Source organism: Macaca nemestrina, chromosome 11, assembly GCF_043159975.1.
Source record: "Macaca nemestrina isolate mMacNem1 chromosome 11, mMacNem.hap1, whole genome shotgun sequence".
Taxonomy (NCBI): Eukaryota; Metazoa; Chordata; class Mammalia; order Primates; family Cercopithecidae; genus Macaca; species Macaca nemestrina.
This window is the reverse complement of record NC_092135.1, coordinates 17,941,158-17,962,234: the sequence shown is the minus strand read 5'-3', so window position 1 is coordinate 17,962,234 and position 21,077 is coordinate 17,941,158. Positions and strand designations below refer to the sequence as shown.

The window sequence follows — 21,077 nt, the reverse complement described above, 5'->3', positions numbered from 1 at the left end:
TAGAATCAATGTGTCAATGTCTATTTTTTTTAAAGCCTAGTAGTGTTTTGATTAAGATGTCATTGAATCTGTAGATGAATTTGAAGAGAACTGACATCTGAACAATATTGGGTCTTCTGATCCATGAATATGGCAGATCTCTCCATTTATGTCAGTATTCTTTAAATGTATCTCTACAATGTTTTGTACATCTTAGTGTACAATGTTTCGCCATTTTATAAGATGTGGTTTTTTCATATTTTGATGCTGTTAGAAATAGTATTGTTTAATTACCAATTATTTATAATACATACTAATACAATTGAGTTTGCTAAATTATCCTTGTACGATGTAACCTTGCTAAACTCACTTATTAGTTCTCATAAAGTTTTGGGAGATTCCTTAGGGTATTCATGTGTACAATTATATTGTCCTCAAATAAAGACAGTTATACTTTTTTCTTTCTAATCTCTATGCTTTTTATTTCTTTTCCTTGCCTTGTTGCACTGGCATTAAGTTGCATTATAATGTTAAATAGAAGTGGTAAGAGCTAACATTCTTAACATGTTCTCAGTCAGTGGGGAAACATTCAGTCTATTTTTTCAAATATTTGTTATCTGTAGGTTTTCTGTAGATGCCCTTTTACACTTTTACAGAATGAAAACGTTCTCTTCTATTCCTAGTTTGCTGATAGTCTCTTTTTTTTTTTTTTTTTTTTTTGTCTGTCATGAAAGGATGTTGCATTTGTTAAATGATCTTTTCTATGTATTTTGAGATAATCATGGTTTTTCTTTTAATATTGATTTATTTTTAAATGCTAAACAAATTTTACATTCTTTGGGTAAATGCCACTTGGTGAGTAATTACCTTAATTATGCAAAAATGCTTAATAATTTGCAAATCGGTTATTAAACATTCTTGCATCCATTTTCATGAGTTATATTGATCTATATTTTTCTCTATGTATGATGTCTTTGAGTTTGATATCAAGGTAACATGGTCATTATAAAATGATGTGGAAAGTGTTTGCTCTTCTGTTTTCCAAAGGGGATTATAAAGAAATGATCATGTTTTTCATCCTTATAAATTTTGTAGAATTCAATAGTGAAGACATCTAGGTCTATAATATTTCATGAAAATATTTTTAACTCCAAATTCAATTGCCTTAATTAATATAGGACTATTTGGTTTATCTTTTTTCTTGAGTGGGTTCTGGTAGTTGGATTTCTTAAAGAATATTTCCATTTTATCTGAATTGTAAAACGGGTTGGCTTAAGTTTGTTCATACATACATATTATCTGTTATTCCCTGGAAGATCTGTAGGGATGCCTCCTTATTCATTCATAATATGGAGAATTTTTGTCTTTTCTCCTTTAGTCAGTGTTTAGTCAATGTAGTTGGAGGTTTGTCAGTTGGATTAGTCATAGCAGATAACCAGCTCTTTGTTTCATTGATTTTTACATTGTGTTTCTTTTTTAAAATTTTCTTAATTTCAGCTCTTATTTTTATGTCTTCTGCTTACTTTATGTTTAGTATGTTCTTATTTTTCTAGTTTCTTAAAATGAAGTCTTAGAACACTTATTTTAAACCTATCTTATTTGTGCTATACATTTTCATTAAGGCACTGCTTTAGCTGCATTCCATTGTATTTTCATTCGTTTCAAAATAGTATCTTATTTTCCATTTAATACACAGGAAATTTGGGAGTGTACTGTGTAAGTTGTAAATGTTTGGAAATTTTTCCAGACATCTTTCTTCTGTTGATTTCTGGTTTCGTTCTCTGATGGTGAGAGAACATATTTTCCATGGCTTCAGTGATTTCAAATTTTCTAAGGCTTGTTTTATGATGAAGGCTATGGTCTGTCTTAATCAGTGTATAACTAAAAGGAATATGTATTCTGCCCTTGATGGGTAGAGTGTGCTGCACAATTCACACTGGTCAAAGTTGTTAAATTATATTGTTCAGATCTTCTATACTTTGTGATAGTCTCTCTACTTGTTCTATTAATTACTGAGAGAAGACTTTTAATTTTAATTGTAGATTTGACATTTTCTCTTTTATGTTCTGTCAGTTTTTTGCTTCATAATTTTGGAGTTCTATTGTTATATATATTTAGGATTATAATGTCTTGATAAATTTACTTTGTTATAACTATAACATGTTTCTCCTGATCCCTGGTAACATTTCCTTTCTGAAGTTTACATTTTCTGATATTAGCATAGTGACTCCAGCTTTCTTTTTATTAGAGTTTGCATGCTATCTGTTTTTCTGTCCTATTTTTCACATATCTATTTTTTATATTTAAAATGAATGTCTTATCTACAGCATATGAATAGATATATTTCATATACCAATTTTTATTTTATCCAATCTGACAATCTCAGCCTATTCTTTGGAGTGTTTAGACTATTTTCATTTTATGTAATTATCTAAATGGTTGGGTCTAAATCTACCATATAATTATTTATTTTCTGATTGTCTCATCTTTATATTTTCCTCCTTTTCTACCTTTTTGACTTGAATATTTTTAATGATTCCACTTTATTTCCACTTGAAACTTATTGGCTATACCTCTTTCCTGTTTTAGTGAGTGGTTTCATATTTAAATGTAATTTTATTACATTGTTACTTTATCATAATCTATTTTACATAATATGTTAAAGATTATTTTCATATAACTTCTCCCATCCTTTGTGCTGTTGTTATATATTTTACTTCATATATGTTAGAAACCTCACAATAAACAAAATGTATATAGATCATATACTACTATTTCTAGTGTTCTCCATTCTTTAATATACATCTACCCTGCAAATTTTACCTGCCCTGATCCTCATACCTGTCCCCGTTAACACCTACATTTGCCTCCAGGCTATGTTTGTATTCTGTCTATGTTTCAGTCTAGAAACCACCTCCAGGCAGTTGGCTGGAGTACCTGTAGGGCTCACTTCATTTGTTTTCCTTGATTCAGAGATCAAATTCTGTGCTTTTTATCTTTCAGTGTCAGAAAACAGTGCAACTCTGTGTGTGTGTGTGTGTGTGTGTGTGTGTGTGTTTCTGTAACAATTTAATTCTTCATGGATGGAAACAAAAATCTATATATATTTTTACCCATATTCATATGCCTGGTCTGTTGGATTTCATTACTTCTTTTATTATATTCCTGTAGCGACAGCCATGGGATATTGGTGAGTGGAGGGTGGCCACTGAAATGGAAAGAGAGACTCATCTCAACTTCAGTCTTCTCTTCACCAACACTTCAACTACAATCACATAAAAGAAATATAAATGATCCTTGAAATTCAGCTAAAATAGATTCTCTTATAATAATTAAAAATCCTTACAAGCAAGTAAAACATGTTAAAATGAATATTTTTTAAAAGCTTAAGGTTGTGAAGTCTTGAGCTTTCTTCTTTTCTGCATGTAATTGAAAAAGTAATTAATACTGATTAAATACAGAGACAAATGGAGAAAAACATTTTTGAACTTTAAATTCTTATCTTTCTGAAGACTTTTATTAAATATCTATAATTACAGTAATATAAGCAGGCTAAAATTATTTATACTCTTAGAGTATCTAACTTCAAAGTTTTAATGTAAAAAAGTTAGAGCAATAATGAATAGGGTGATCTGGCTCCAATGCTCTTATAAATACCTTTAATAAAATTTTCTTCAGTTGCTAAATTGACAGGTCTGAATTTCCCCATGCTTCCCTGTTTTTATGTTTCTTGACAAATAAAGCTGGTTTAAATCTCTTCCTGCAGCATTGTACCCCAAGTTATTTTCTTTCCTCTCTTCCTTCATGCGTCTTATCAAGGCAGATGTTATCCAGGCAGGTGAAATTAAGAGTAGAGGCGGTTGTCCATATAATTCAGCAAACCTGATGTGAAGTAAAAGAGATTTAGAGAGACAGAACCACCCATAATAGCCACCTGTGTCTACCAGATTCACCAAATAATTGTTTAACTTTTCACTTCATTTTGGCATGACAGCTAGAGATGGAGTGAACCTATGGGAACAAGTAGATTGTTGTACAGAAGCAAAGATAATCTTTTAGGATCAATATGTTATACCTTCTGTAAGGGAAAATTATGACTCACTAATTTGGGTATGTGATCTGGGAATGTAATGAGTCCGTGAACAAAGGAGAATCTGTAAAGAGCATTTGTTTAGACTTAAAATGCCTTGCATTCGCAGAAGCCCAAAAGTGGATTAACAGGAGGTACAAACAAATAACTAAATTGTAATTAGATTGGGGGAAAAAGGTTGAGCATAGAGTAATTTTGTTAGAGAATGGGCAAGGATAACAGTGGGAAAAGGTGGATAGATAAGTTGCCATTTCTTCAATTAGAAAAATGGCAATTAAGGATCAGGGCTGGAGCCATTGTGATTCTACATTTATTTGGTACTCTAGAAGGTTTTGCTAATTAAAGTAAGTTTTTTTTTTTTTTTTCAGTTACAAAAATGTCAAACTAAGGAGGACAAGACTTGATGTGTGGATAGAGAAGTGGTTAAGTGGTAATCATGGCTTTGTGAGGAGTTGGGAGAGTTCTGTATCCTACTCTCATAAACAAGGACTTTGAACTGGAAGTGATAACTCATAAAACAGGACCTTGGAGTCTGGGATCCAACTGTGGGTTCATAAGTCAGATGACCTTGTCAAACAAATGCTGGCCATTAAACTGTAGTGGTCACATTAGCCCACTCTTACGTATCACAGTAAGTCCTGTGTGCAAGTGTAGCCTTTGTTTTTCAAGACACGCATATTTAGAATAGCAAGAGATGAAGCAGTTATGTGAAGACTTCAAGATTTTTCAGTCTGGAGTGACAAGAATATAGCGATACTTACTAAAATTTGCAAAAATCCAGAAGTGTTTGGAAAATTGCATAACGTGTTCTGTAATACTAGACCAATAACCACTCCCAAAACTTTAGAAGAGGCCATTTCAGTATCAGTGACAAGAAGAAGCACATGAAGGAATTTTTTTTCAGGGGCTATAACAGCTGTATATGAAAATAAATTCAAGAAAGATTTCTATAAAGACATGGTCTGTGTGGGCATTTGGAATACATTTGTAACCATTACCAATTTATATCCTTAAACTACATCCTACCACAGTAATGTACATGATGCTACTGTCAGGCAAAGAATATTGGAGCCACTGGATACCAACTTAGCCTGAGGTGCCACTTCTTTTATGTTGGTTTAAATAACTTCTCCTTCATTTGTACTAAGGAATTTCATGGTCCTTTTTTTTTTCATTTTTAATCGTTTATCATATTAATTTCCTACATTTTAAAAATATTCATCCCCTATGCAACTCATTCCCTATGCCAGACTCCCAAAGTCTGGTCTTCCATTATCCCAAAGACAGCGCAAGAGATTGGAAACCAAATTTATATTATCCTGCATATTTTTCAAATCTCAGGAAGCTAAAATCCAGTTTGAACTTAGAGGCTGAGTATTCTCATGAATTCCAGAGGCGTCAGAGTAAATTTACCCTTCCAGAAGGTCATCTTCATGCCACAGCCAAAAGTTACCCAGTGGTTGTGAACAAATAACCAGTATAATCATTTTTTACTACTTGGAGAAAACTGTGGGGTAAACTTAGAATGAATAACCAACGTTTAATTGATGTGGCTTTGGCAACAGACTTAGCTTTTTTTTAAGCTTGTTTCAGCCGTTCAGATAAAGAGAAGGATGTGCAAATAAAGAGATCTGTTTTCCCATCTGTAGTTTAAGTTTCTGCTGCCAATACCACATGTAGCTTAAAGATGTTTAGGAACCTGGAGAGACCTTCTACAAAGACTTATTTACATGACCACTTGCATTATAGGAATGCATGCCAATTCATAAGATGGTATGAATATTAAACACCCATGAGTCACTCTTTCTGACTGAATTATGTTGGGGCCTCATTGTGTGTTTGGCTGAAACTTTTATAGCTATGTGGAAGTTTTCAAAGTGAAAAAGTTTGAGTTTCAGAGTTTTCTATTTTTATAGGATTTATGAACGAGGGTTGCAGAGGGGAAAAAGGTGGATTACTAGCATAATTTGTTTGAATCTGTAAGTGGGTAGATCATTGCACAGAAGCAAGTATAAGCTTTTAGGATCCATGTGCTGGAAGTTACTGAAAATCATGGTGTAGTAATCTGGGACTGTTACTTGAGAATGTCATAAGTCTGTAAACAAGGGAGCATCAGCAGACATCATTTGTGTAGGCTTTTTTAAAAGCCTTTTAAGGTACTGCCTCCAACGTAGATTTCTCAAAAAAACAGACTCTCTGTTTTCTCTACATGAGGCGGATTGCAACTACCTCAAGTACATTGGTGCATATTCATCATTCATTAATGTTTTTGATGAACTAACCCCCAGGGAAATGGTTGCCAAAAGGTAACTCCTTGGGAAATAACCAGGGTAATTGTTGAGTAAAGTGTACCCAGATGCTGCAATATAACACTAGCTGCACAAATGACAATTTGGTTTCCCTTGGATTCTATGACAGTGTATGTATTATGTACCCACAGGGGCCCTCACTTCTCCCTGACAACCAGTTATAGAAACTTATTGAGCATCTACTTTATAATGAGCACTCTGCCAGGCTTCTTTAAAATGAGCTATGACTATTTAAGTCAGAATAGTTCTAAAAAGCCCTTGTTGTCCCACAGCAAACAGGTAACCAAGCTGGTCTTTGAGCTTAGTCTTTCCAACTCTGAAGCATATAGTCTTCTCACTCCATTTATCTGAATATTCAGAGTAACTTAGAACTAAAGTCAGATTTTCTTAAACCTGTCCTGTAATAATCTCTTTGGACAGATACATTAATAATACCAAAAGTTTTGAGGTTACAAATTCAAACCATTACAGATATGTGAAATTGGATCCATGAGAAGAGATGGAGACACTTGAATCTGCAGAAGAAAAGGCTGAGAAACAAATTACTGGCACTTCCCAAACACCCCAAATCATTGCTAATTCATATCCCACTCACTTGGAAATGTATATTAACTGAAATAGTGCTGGAAATCAACTTTTTTTCTTTGCAGCTATTTATAAAGATGATGTTGCTATGTGAACAAATATGGTATAAAACAAGTTTGGAAGAAGCATAGTTTCTATAGTTTGGATATTTGTCACCTCCAAATCTCATGTTGAATTGTGACTCCCATTGTTGGAAGTGGGACCTGGTGGGGGTGTTTGGATCATGGAAGTGGATCCCTTACGAATGACTTGGTGCCCTCCTTGAAGTAATGCGTGAGATCTCGCTGTATTGGTTCACGTGAGAGCTGTTGTTTAAGAGTCTGGCACTCAACCCCCTCTCTCACTATGTAACACACGCCAACTCCCCTTGCCTTCCATTATGAGTAAAAGCTACCCGAGGCCTTGCCAGAAGCTGAGCAGATGTCAGCATCGTGCAGAATTATGAAATACACCTCTTTTCTTTATAAATTACTCAGTCTTAGGTACCCATTTATAGCAATGCAAAGTGGACTAAGGCAATAGTGAACCAAGTTAACAAAATGATTTGCTTTAAAACAGGGCAACTCAGTGTTCTGGTTAAAAGCATATAAGAAGTTCATATAATGAGTAATCTCATTCGCTCACTACAAATGGCCCCAGGAATGTGACTCTGTAGTAAGAACTTAGTTCTCACAATACTGTGGATGCTGGTGTTAAACAGGACAGCAGCATTCCATTTGGCAACTAGAATCCCTCAGGATGAGAGCCAGAATTACTGTGCCACACCAGCTTCCTAGGCCTGGGACCTTCAGGCCCAGTGATGCTGTGCACGGGCACAGGGACTGAGGAGGATGTTAGAACAGCCTATTGTTGGCTGTCCTTTGCCTTTGTCATCCATTCTTGTCCCAAGGACTTTAAGTACTGAGAAACCCGTCATTAAAATATTCAGGAATTCTGAATGATCTTATCTCTGTGGTCATCTGAGTTAATGAAGTCTGGCTTCATGTGAAAAATAACTACAGAAAAGGAAGTCAGCTGTTTGCTTTGGTTGCTAAAATCAGAGCAAAAAAGAAGCAGATTGAGATTTCACAAGAAGAGGTTCACATCCATTAACGACGAGGAAGACTGTTCTAAAGGTTTATTGTTTTTCATTCACCTGTTCATTCATTCCACATCAGTGAGGGCTGACTATGTGTTAGGTGTGATGCTGAGCACTGGTGATAGAGTCAGATGCCTGGGGAGTGTAATTACCATTCTGTAGAATAAGAGCAATCATGGAGCAGGAGCCACTTATATGGGAGAATTGAAGAGATGAATCAAATCCAGTTATGCCTGCAGGATGCTTACAGTCTAATAACATTTTGAGAGCTGCTGCCATTTTCTGAATTATAACAGTGTGCCTGTTGCAAGTGTTGTGCCAAGCTCATCACATGCTTTGTTTCTAGTCCTCAAAGCACCCCTATAATGAAGATAGTGGGATCTAATTTGCAAATGGAGACACTAAGGCCAGATGTGGAGGCAGCTGGGGGTGGGGAGCAGCAGGGTGACACTCATTGGTGAGATGAGTGGGGATTTTCTGCCACACACTCTAAGGTAGCAACTTGAAAATCCCCAGTGGAAATGTTTCTTCAAAATTCTCTGCCACCATCCCACAGGGAACCACACCCACCTCGGCTGCTTATGTCCCTCTCAGACACAGTAAATTTCTTCTTCACTGAAGTCGGTGCCAGACGATATTCCTGCCCCAAGCAGTCTTAACATTCTTCCCCGAAAAAGAGAGCCTTATAGAAAGTCCTGTATTTGCTTCTAGGAGACCGAAAAGGTCTCCTCCTTTCATACCAAACATATGCAAGGGAACGTATTCAAGGTGTCAGTAAAAGAGAATGGGGACTCCATTCTCTATGAGATTCTCTGCCATTCTGCTGCTGACTGCTCTGAATGGGTGCCGGGTGCACCAAGATGGAGCTTGTTCAGCCCTCAGTTGACCAGTTGTCCTGGGGACTGGTGTTTTCCTCAACCAACTGCATATTTTCTTTGTGCGAGACAACTTTAATAGGACTGGGAAGTAGTGCCTTAAGTTGTCCCATTAGGTTCCTGGGACCTGATGGTGGTGGTAACTGTGAGAATTTGTTAATACGTTGAGAGACAGAGAGAAGGCACATGGGACAATAGGAACAGGTGAGAGAGCTGACCAGAATCAGAGATGTAACTGGTGACCTTACAAGGATGAAGCCCATTGGTACATCCAACAACCCAACCCTTGAACTCATTAGCAAGGCCCTGTGGGCAACTATACTCACAGCCAGAAATGTGAACTCACATTTGTGGGGTTTTTTTTTGTTTGTTTTTCTTTTGTATTTTGTTTTGTTTTGTTTTCAGATGGAGTCTCGCTCTGTCGCTAGGCTGGAGTGCAGTGAGGCAATCTCGGCTCACTGCAACCTCCATCTCCCGGGTTCAGGCGATTCTCCTGCCTCAGCCTCCTGAGTAGCTGGGACTACAGGTGCGCACCACCATGCCCAGCTAACTTTTTTTGTATTTTTAGTGGAGACAGGGTTTCACCATGTTGGCCGGGATGGTCTCGATCTCTTGACCTCGTGATTGACCCACCACGGCCTCCCCAAGTGCTGGAATTACAGGCATGAGCCACCACGCCCGGCCGTGAACTCACATTTACTGAGAGCAATACTGCATCAACTCATTGAAGATGGGAGGCAGGCTTGCCCCTTTGAACTTAGTTCCTACTACAACCATTTAATTATTTTGTGAGTTCTTAAAATTCCCTGAGAAAAAAAAAAAACTGGCTTCAGAAGTACAATATCTAACATTTGTAATTCAGGTTACAATATTTTTATGAACTGCAAGAAACTAATTGTGCCTTAAAGAAACTACATAAAGATGGTGTCCGCATTTTCAATATAAACTTCCGTTTCCAAAGGTTTATGTATTCTGAAGAAATTTTCTTGCAGGGAAACTTGGCATGTGTCTGAGCCCCTGACTGTCCACACCTAACTTAATAGGGACTTACAGATGAATCCTTCACATCCACTACATTTGGCATCTGCAAGAAAGAAACAAAAATGGCCTTAATAGCAAATGGTTTCTGAGTTTAATGTCAGGGCATGCAATTCTCAGGAAATCAGAGAACTCAAGAATTCCAAAAGTCCTGTTTTATAGACTCTGGTATAACAATATTGGGTGTTGAAAGGAAAGTAAAAAAATTTAAGGGGATTGATGCTAGAAAATGTTGTAGTCTTCAGAAAGCCTCCAGACTTAGACCTCCTTCAACATTTTTTCTATCCCTGAATTCCTCCTCTGCCGTATTTCCTGCAGCTGCCCCATGCTTTGTGTTATAGGTTACACAAACATATATGGGCTTTGTATATGGCACCTATTGCCAACATGAAAAAGGCCGCCAAGATTCTCACTTTGCTTTTTGAATCTTCATTTGAGGAGACTGCATTAAGTGCTCTATGTGACTTATAATACATAGAAGAGGGAGAAAAGCCAGAAAAACATTGCCCTTGGAAGAGTGCCTATCACCAAGCTAGAGGTGTATTAGGCCATTCTTACCTTGCTATAAAGAAATACCTGAGACTAGGTAACTTATAAGAAAAGAGGTGTAACTGGCTCATGGTTCTGCAGGCTGTATAGGAAGCATGGTGCCAGCATCGGCTGCTGGCGAGGGCCTCAGGAAGCTTCCAATCATGGTGGAAGGTGAAGTAGGAGCAGGTGTCTCAAATGCAAGAGCAGGAGCAAGAGAGAAGGTGGAAGGTGCCACACACTTTTAAACAACCAGATTTCACGTGAACTAACGCATCACTAAGGGGATGGCACTAAGTCATGCGTGATGGATATAACCCCCAATACAAACACCTCCCATCAGCCGCCAGCTCCAACACTGGGGATTACGTTTCAACATGAGATGTAGTAGGGACACAGATCCAAACCATATCAGGAGGCAAAGTAAACTCTAAAAAAAGCCCTGGCAAGAAGTCTAAGGATTCAGTCCAAGAGGGCAGAAGGAAGAGTTGCTAGGCACTTGGGATTCTCAGAACTATATAGTAAGGTTGCATAGGCTTCCTGCGTAGAACCAGACAACCAGCTAGATGCCAGGCATGTTAGCAGTGGACTCCAGCCTCAGAATGGGGAGCCCTGGAACCAAGCTAGAATTCTGGGGCCGGCACCAATCTCAGAGGAGAAGCTGGGCACCTTGCCTGGAAGCCATGGGGCCATGCTGTAAGCCTTCTGTTCACATGGCTGCCTCAATGGCTATGAAGTGAGCAGAGCCCACTTTGGGGTTTACTTGTGCTTCTGGGGGGAATCAGTATAGCTTGGTGGCTAAGAGCATTGTCTTTGTAGTAAGGCCTAGATTCAAGTCCAGGCTTTCATTTACAGCATATGACCTTGGACAAGTTGCTTAACCTCTGTTAGCTGTGATTCCTCATTTCTGAACAGCAGTGATAGTTCTTGCCTTATAGGTATGTGAAGAGGAAGAGATGATACAAAGAAAGCAGAACTCCTGAAAGCTGTAATAAGCACCAACTTTTGATGACACGTCTTCTCAAAAGAAAAAGCACCTCTAATGTCCTGCCCTGCCGAGCCCTCCTTGATTCAGGGATAGGTAGTCCTGAGGATGCTGGGGTAAATTATTAGGGCAGGTAGCCTGGGGCACGTAGGGTCTGACACCTCTCAGCTGCTACATCCCATGAATCTTTGATTCTCATCTTCAAAGACTGAGTCGGTCCTGATGAAGATCTACTTACTCCCGTAAGTCTGAAATACTCCAGACTTTCAGAATTGCCCCAATTACAACACATGGACATGCTAAATCTGAAGTGTTGTATGTGTAAGGCTAAAATTAAGAAAAGACACAGAAGTCTGAACAGCAGTGTCTTTTTTTTTTTACTCATCTGGCAGTGCCTCCCCATGCAAACAGCTGATCCTTTCTCAAAAACACCATTCTATAACAATTAAATCCCCTTAATTGGGGAGAAAATGAAAAGAGAAGGTCATGAATAATCTGTAAGTCTGGTTGAGAATAAAGTTGACCTGTTGGAGGCCCTGAAATGAATGGGGCTAAAACTTAGCTCTTGTAATCCCGGGAAGGAAAAGCACTTCTCATGGTGTGTCTGTATGATTCAGATATCCTAGAGTCCATGGCAAACATCCCATGGCATATGAGATGGTTAAATGGCACCATAGTGGAAAAAAACGGTATCTATATCTTCCTGCTAAATATCCCTGTGAAGATTGAAGCTTCTTGAGTAGGGACTTCATCTTCCTAGTACTTCCAACACCAAGCACCAAACCCCCTCGAGCCTAGAAAAGCCAACTCTGTACACATTCCCATCCCTTTATTTTTGCCTTAGTATTAGGAAATTCCCAGACTTCTGCTACTCAGCGAAGATGTTTTGAGGAGGAAGGTAGGGGAATGGGCAAATTCTGAAGTTTGGATAGTAAGTGCTGAGCATGAAGTGAGATTGTATATAAAGATACTTAAGGATAAGCTATTCACCTATCAGGTATCTACTAATATGTAATAAATATACTAAACATTTTATATATTTTGCCATTCATTATTCATTTACTGGGCTGTCCCACAGTGCGCTTAGTGTCATTCTAAATTCTAAGGATTAAATGGTGAACATACTTTAATCCTCACAGCAGTCCTAAAAGGAACCTGAGACCTTGAGAGGCTAAGGCTCTTGCACAGGGGTTCAAAAAATTAGTCATTGGCAAAGATCACACCACAAGCCTCTGTTCTTAAAGCACCAAAGAAGTGGTAGCTGTTGAGCTTTTGATACAAACATTATGTCGTAATCTATTATATTCCCCACCATGCCTAATACAGTGCTCAGTTGTTCCGCTGACCCAGTGCTAGACTTACAAGATGCTTCTAAGATGAAACCTAGGAAGTTTCATTCTAGGATTATCATATGAACAGAAGACTTTCTAGATGACATCCAGATCTTGGAAGCTGCCTCATTGGCCTTGATAAACCACACCACCATTCCAGAAATTATGTGGTAATTTTTTCAGATACTGTACTTTTCTCCATATACAAAATGTTTTGATGATGACACACAATTAACAGAATATGTCACAGACATGGTGAAATCATCTTAATTTGTTCTACAGAATAGTGGGATCCCTGGGACTGCTAAGAAATCCAAAGCATTATTGATGAGTTTTGTCACTGAATAAAGTGAGAGTGAAAGAAAGTGGCTCACAGTCTTCTCAACTGGGCCAAATGAAGCCCACATGATAAGTGATGTTATGATGGGAAAGGTACACTTTGGGATGACCCTTCTGGCATGTGAATTACTTGTCCCCGCAGTCAAATTAAGAGGCCAGATATTTAGTCAACTGCTGAATGGGCGATCATTCATGCAAGAGATACACAATTACTGTTGTTAGGATGTCACTTCAATTTATGTGTTCTCATTACTCATTATTTCAGTTAATAAGTTTCACCTAATTGGTTGAAGTCATATGATTCCCAGATTGAAATAAGGATGACCACAATTTGGTCTCTAATGACTGTTCCTCTTCTAACTCTAAAGACCTATCCAGGATATATGCACAAGTGACTATTGCTGCTCGTAACAGGCTGGTCTTCTTCTTATATTACATGAAGGGGATGCTTTCATGTTCAAAAAGGTCCGTTTCATGCACCTCACTGGAAATTTACTACATCACTAATATTGTTTCCAAATGCTTATCATTTTTCTTTCTCTTAAATTCACCCTTCTAGGTGTCTCCTTTCCTCCAGATCATACCCCAATTTCCACGATTCTTTTATCCTTTTATGTGAGCCTTCTCTAATCCTTTCTCTCTGCCTCTCTATCTCAGAATCCAGCTGCCAGATGAGAACATTGGACAGTGGGATCGGAACCTTCCCACTCCCAGACTCGGGAAATCGCTCGACGGGACGATACCTATGCCAGCCAGACTCCCCAGAGGACAGTGAGCCTCTCCTGCCTCTCCAGTCAGCCCTTTCTGCAGTTTCTTCCATGAGAGCCCAAACCCTTGAACGTGAAGTGCCTTCCTCCACAGACAGCCAGCGCCCTGCAGATAGCACCATTGTTCATTCCACATCTGACCCCATCATGACTGCCAGAGGGTTGCGACCTCTTCAAAGCCGCCTTCCCAAACCAGCTTCCTCAGGTAAAATGCCAGTCTCCCACCCTTAATAAGACACTTGCTGACAAAAAAAAAAAAAAAGGAAAACCTTTCACCAGGAGATAAGCAAGTCAGTGACCTGCCTGATAAAAATGTAGATACGTGAAAATTCCTTCATGTCCTTCACCAAAAAGCAAAACAATGTGTATAAGTCAATATCTACTCATAGAATTACACTGAGCAGCAACACACATATAAGGAAACAGACATGTAAGTACTGGTCTATGGATATATGAACTGATTAAGAAAAAAACCATGCAACGTACACTCGTGAGGTTTTATCCTATAAAATTTAACTCTGAATATAGACCAATTTCAGCCCAAGATATAAATTTAACTACAATGTTGTTTTCCTTCTGACCAAAAACATACATGTTCTGATGTATTCCTATCTGGTTAAAATATATTTATATGTTGAACTATAAAAGGCATAGTTTGATAAATCAGCAGTAGATCATGCACTAATGCAGTAGAATAGAGTGAGCCTTCCCATTGAGAAGTACTATCCTTCGTGGCAGTCAATTGAAACAAGCTTTCATGATTAAAGACAGGGCTAGGCTAAGGGTCACCGTTTTTTCATTGTTCCCTCACGATTAAAAATATTTATTGCAGCCCAGGATGACACTTAATAATTTTTAACTTGTATGTCTTATGTTGCTTTTACAACATGCATAAGCATAGGAACTAAAACTTTAAATCGAACGCTTTCACTTATGAGTTGATGATTAGAAAGGAGCTGCAAGTGGAGATTATACTATAGGCTTCTGAGAAATTAGAAAAGGAGACTTTTAATTATAAATCTTGGAATAAATGTGATTGGGCTATTCCCATGGCTGAGTTCTTCCTTTATATAAGAATACCCGTTGCCACGAATGTTGCATCACAAACTTCTGCTCATTCCAAGTCAAGGCTAAAGCCTGTAATGCATATTATTTTTTAAATAAATGCATTGTTAATTAATGACACAGCCTCCAGAGAGTAAGGGGCAAAATCTTAGTTATAGATTATGTACTCCATGCCTGAATAGTCACATGTGTGACCTCAATTCAGCGGCGGCTGCCTTAGACTCCATGATTAAACACTGTCATTATAACAAATTGAATAGAAACCACAAGTCTTGAATTGCTTCATAAGTGATCAGAAGGAGATTGTTTGGATCTTGCTGCTAATATCCACTGCACCAGGTATGCAAGGGTTCTATCTTTGTTGTTTTTGTTTTTGTTTTGAGATGGAGTCTCACTCCGTCACCCTGGCTGGAGTGCAATGGCGTGATCTTGGCTCACGACAACGTCCACCTGCTGGGTTCAAGTGATTCTCTTGCCTCAGCCTCCCAGTTAGCTGGAATTACAGTCATGTGCCACCATACCTAATTTTTGTATTTTTTATATTTTTCGTAGATACTGGGTTTCACCATGTTGGCCAGGCTGGTCTTGAACTCCTGACCTCAGGTGATCCACCTGCCGTGGCCTCCCAAAGTGCTGGGATTACAGTCATGAGCCACTGCACCTGGCTTTGGGCTCTATTTTAATTAAATTGTAAGGAAGAGTTGTAAAAAGATAGTATATGGTAGAGAGTGAGGTGAACACACTGCAGGGAATTTTTGTCACCCATCCTGAACTTTCCTGTCCCCACATGATATCTGTGGTCCAGAGGGGGCCTGCTTTCCAATGCTTCTCTTTTCTGTGTCCATCTGTTATTCATGTTAAAAATTAGGGAATGAGGACTAGTTGGAACAAAAAGAAAATGAGATTATACCTCCTTTTTGAGCAGTCACTGCCTGTTTAATGTGTACATTTGAATTGGTTATTTTTCTTCTCCCCATATAAAAACTGGAAGTCACTATACAAAACTCACAGTGCTGATGAAAACACAGTTCTTAGCTTCCCCTCACAAACAAAATCCTGTGGAGAGGCTGTCACAGCATGTCCTGCTTATAATCACTGAGGTTGGAGGATAATGACAGCAATTCTCCGTTCTGGCATGACAAAGGCATACACTATGCAGGTTAATCTACTTTCACGGGTAATGGGGAAACGCTCTTTAATTGTTCACTGCTAATTACACCCTTGCTACTCAGTGTGGTCCGTGGGCCAGCATCACTGGCATCACCTGGGAGCTTGTCAGAACTGCAGACTCAGAGCCCACCGCATACCTACTGAATCAGCACGCGCATGAACAAAAGCTCAGCTGATCCATATGTACATTAAAGCTTCAAAAGTACTGCCCCGAGAGATGTTTAAGGGCTCCAAGCAAAGCTTCCCAAACCACACTATGCAAAATGACCTTGATAAGTATTTTAGGAAAATCGGGGTTCCCTGTGTTTGAGGAAGCCTGCAAATTCAAATCCTCTTTTCAGAAACTATGCTAATGCCCATTGGCACACTGAAGCCTCTGAGAAGTCCTCCAAAGAAGAAACTTGATTGTTGTTGGATGAATAACATTATTTAAAGAATAACTTTAGCGTTTCCTGAATGGTTTGCCTGCCGAACCCTTTCTAACCTGTCAAGTCTTTCAACGTTTTGTAGAAAAGTAGTCTAAGAACAGTTTGCCTCAGGGTCTTGAAAAGGGGCTTCTATAGACGCGTATACACAATTATGCAGATGTTTTGGGCAGCACAGACTGCAGTGGGACAGAATGGCAGGAAGCCCAGCTTTCCCTGTATTTGGACCCTTTTTATCATTTCTGAATGTCTCCCCCCACCTCCTTCCCTAAACTTGGAAAAGGTCGATGGAAGCTGATATGTGATTCCACATACGTGTTCTCATTTAGGAAAAGTCAGTCCCCAAAAGCAGAATGAAGCAGAGCCAAGGCCTCAGACATGCTCATCATTCGGATATGCTGAAGATCCAATGGCAAACCAGCCGCTTCCAGACTGGGGGGGTGAAGATGCCGCCACCAGGACCCAGGTGAGGGGTCGGGGGAGGTGAAGGGCGCCATCTACCTGTTGGTCCTGATTGTAAAAAGTGCACCTTTAAAACACTTGTATGATAGATTTCATTTTAAATGAAATTTGCTATTGGTTTCCTGAATTATAAACCAAGATCTAGGGTTTGCCCTTTTCCCTGCCTTATTAAGGAATACTGTGGGTTCTTGGGACACTTTCATTCTGAAGAAATCAAAGTGCCTCTGAAATGCACCCAGATTCTTGGGTATGGATGCGCTGCCCTGATTAGATATTGTGGGACATGCATTCACTCTCCCAAGCCATGCGGGCGCCATTGAAATGATGTTTTTTCTATTTTTTTCATTATCTCGGTAGTTATTTTAACCTTTACTTTGTTTTTATGAAACAGGGAAAGCAGGTCTAATTCTATTGCTTCTAAGGATGGCTAATCAGAGGCTCGGTGTGGTCAAATGACTTGCTAGGATCCGTGAGCCTTGAGTTTCATTTTTGCAGTGGGATCTTCATCTGCCCTGAGGTGACACACACAGAACTCATAATGAGTGGCTATGGGTGTCTGGCTCAGGGACTCCTTGCTCATCCCTACTGGGGGTTATGTGGTACCCCCTCCTGTTTACCCCTTCCAGCAGGTTACCCCTAGAACCTAGCATACTGCTTAGCACACAGTAGGTACTTAGTAAACACTGTTGAATGGATGGGTGACTAAGTAAATGAATGAAGGAGTAAAGGAAATGAGTGCTTGAATTTATAACCCCAGATAAGCGAGTTTACATCCTAAAATGTGTTTTTACAATCCCCAACCAAATGACACTCTTCTAAACAAACTTCAGAGACCCATCTAATGCATCTGGATCGGAACTATCTGGCTTAGGTGGGGAATAATAGGCTCCAACAGGACATTCTACAAATGGGGGGAAAAAAGGCCCCAAATAACCTCAATTCAACAACATAGGAGTTGCACTCCTGGATCTAGTATTCTGCTTATGTGCACAAAGGGGAATACTGTTCATACAGCATCAACCGCCTTAGCAATTCCTGAATACAGCATCATTGCCACACCACGGACATCCTTAGGGGAGGGGCCAGGTGATGCGTGCATGTGAGCAAGAGGGGAAACTGGGTCCCTCAGCCCATGAACTGTCAGCAGATTTGAGGATTACATAGGGTCAGCAGTTGCTTACTTTTCTAAAGGCTACTGTCCTTTTGGGAGCTGAAAGAAAATTATAAATTAGGCAAACATTTATTCTTTTGTTCCCAAGGTTGATTGTTTTATTACCTTCTGATACTTGGAAGGCAATGATGAGATCAGTTAAATAAATAAGCCATTAGGTTTGGAACAGCAGCTCATAATAGGCACTTGAGAAAAATAAGACCCTATAAAGAAGTGTACAAAATGCAGAGCGGGTAACCGTGGGGACCTTCCTGGGCCTGGGACAATGGCAGAGTGCCGTTGACAGCCTCATTATTGCAGGCCTATTTCTGTAGCTCTGGTAATTGAGTAGACAGCATCAGCTCCTCAGGAGGCCGAAAAACCAGCAAACCATAGTTGGTCTTGGGTGGGCGGTGGGCTGGGCAGTGGGAATGGAGTTCTGTGCACACATTGACAGCCAAATGTGAACTGTGTCACATGCTCACAGGATGCTCTGCCCCATTTTGATTTGTATGAATAATCTTAACAGTCTCATATTACTCATTTAGGACAAGGCACCCAGAATGTGTACATACTCTGCCAGCGGTGGCAGTAATAGTGACAGTGACCCGGACTATGGAGATAATGGTTTTGGAGCTGGAAGGGGACAGTTAGTGAAAGCACTGAAGAGCGCTGCCCCAGGTAACAACCAGCGAACTTGCTGGCCCTGCAGGTTCCTCTCTCTGGGAAGCCGCTGATTATACCTTTCACTGTGCTTGGCCCCCACCCTCTTTGATTTTATGTTTTTTCTTCGTGTCTCTCCTGAGATCTAATTTTCTGGTACATACAGAAGATTGTCTATGCGCATCCATTTGTTTTCTAGTGTAATCTTCATGACATTGCAGTGCAGTCTGTAAGGTTTTTATTTCTGAATCCAGCATCTCTAAAACAGCCTCCAATTGAGTTATCTCAGTAATGAAGGAATGACTATAAAGATAACTTTGTTCTTAATTATATGCTCTGGCAAGTTAAATCATCCAGTGAGCTGTGGATGGAGTTTTCCAGGCTCTCTGCTAACATCATGCTGTGTAGCCCTGGACCTGTTAGCTGTGCCATTATGAACAGGTCTGTTTGTGAGGTTGAAGCTCCCTCACTATCTTTTTCTTTGAGCCAGAATTGGCAGTAGAAAAATCATTATCCCTAGGCATTTGAAACTATGTCTATTCAGATGGTAGTTCCTTTCAGATACAAGAGGACAGACAAATCCCTAACACAAAATGTGATCTGGGCTCTGCTTTTCTTCTAATTCATCTGGATTGTCAGAAATATTTTAATGATGCAACGGAAAGCCATTCTTTTCCTACTAATCAACTTTTTTCTCAAATACTATTTTATAAATTATGTAATGAAAGCATCATTTTATTTTTTTAAAAAACAAGGTTGATATGTTTAGGAAAAAACAATCTAGCATCCATGTGTGTTTCCAGTTTTCAGAGAATCTTGGTATTTGCATTGGGGGAAGCAGGGTTAGAGTAGCATGGAAGAAGAGATCATTAATCTGAACCACCACTTTGTCCCTTTCTTCTTATAAGTTATCAGAGAGGTAGGATTGATGGTTGAATCATGCAAAGCTTTACCAAGAAGAAAGTGGTGAATACCCCTGATATTTTAGTTGGTTGTTGTCCCCGTTGGCTCTTTGTGGTTCATTGGTGTCCCTCTGACTGTGACAGAGGAAGGGGAAGGGGAGTTCATTGTCATGGAGCTCGCCCAGTGAAGATGCCTAGGATGATGCCGGCTCCTAATCCATGTTCTTCCCTTGAGCTCATGGTGAGTCCTCAGGGAATAGCCTCACCTCACCGACCCTCAGCCACACACCCAAGAATGGTTTCCAGGGCCCCTTTCAGCCCTCAAACTTTCTCTATTCATTATTGAACAAGTATTTGTTGAAAGCTTCCTCTGAGCCAGTTTTCCAGCAGTGAGTAAATGGACAAAGATCCCTGCCAGATAGTAAACAATAGATATCATACACAAGTAAATGTATATAGTTCGTTCATAGGAGATGAGTGCTACAGAAAAGACAAAGTTACACAGAGAAAAGGAGAGTGAGAGTGCTGGCAGTTGGAGGAGAAGTTGAAATTGAAGTGGAATAGTCGGAAGGAGCCTCACTGAGAAAGCGACTTTTGAGCAGAGAGAGCTGAAGCAGGAGAGTGAGTGAGCCAGGAAGGGCACTCCCAATAGAGGAAATGGCCAGTGCGGTAGACTTGAGGCAGAGCATGCTCTGGAGCCCAGGAGTAGCAGGAGGCTTGCATGTTGCTGCAGAGAGAGCAACTTGATGGATGAGGCCAAATGAGAAGGGGCCAGAACCCCTGGAACCCTGTGTGCCTTTCTGAGGACTAACCTCTACTCTGAGAGACAGGGAATTTGGATGACTTAAAGCCCAGGAGTGGTATGAGGTGCAAAGTTTAAAAAGGGTGCCTCTGGCTGCTGTATTGAGAAAACTGAAGAAGCAGGATCAACTAAGAGACTGATACAGGCATCCAGGCAAGAGATGTTGATAGCTTGGACCAGGGTGGTTGCGATCCACACCGTGACCAGCGCTGGCTAAGAGAGCTCCCTCAATGATGGAAATGCTCTATGTCCATGCACATGGCTGCTAAGCACCTGAAGCGCAGCCAGTGCAAGTAAGAGACTGAATTTTTAAATTTAATTTGTGCTCCAGTTTTCCTAAGAGTTCTCATTTGGGCCATTCCTTCTTTTCTCTTTTATTTGAAATTTTAATTAATGTAAATATAGTCACATGTGGCTTGCACAACACAGGGAGTGAGAATGGTCAGATTCCAAATCTAATTAAAAATACCACCCAATGGCTGGGTGTGGCTCATGCCTGTAATCCCAGCACTTTGGGAGGCCGAGGCGGGCGGA

General features: G+C 39.7%; 1 protein-coding gene across 3 annotated transcripts in view; it reads left to right on the top strand.

Moving 5' to 3' along the window:
• Positions 1-21,077, top strand: part of LOC105492540 (NCK associated protein 5) — an 891,224-nt gene that overhangs the window by 813,146 nt on the left and 57,001 nt on the right. For 2 of the 3 annotated variants that reach the window (XM_071073805.1, XM_071073806.1), the window contains exons 16-18: positions 13,795-14,109; positions 16,894-17,030; positions 18,725-18,857. In XM_071073805.1, the coding sequence (XP_070929906.1) occupies positions 13,795-14,109; positions 16,894-17,030; positions 18,725-18,857 (585 nt within the window). The remainder of the gene's footprint in view (positions 1-13,794; positions 14,110-16,893; positions 17,031-18,724; positions 18,858-21,077) is intronic. The other variant, XR_011610241.1, reaches the window with a different exon arrangement.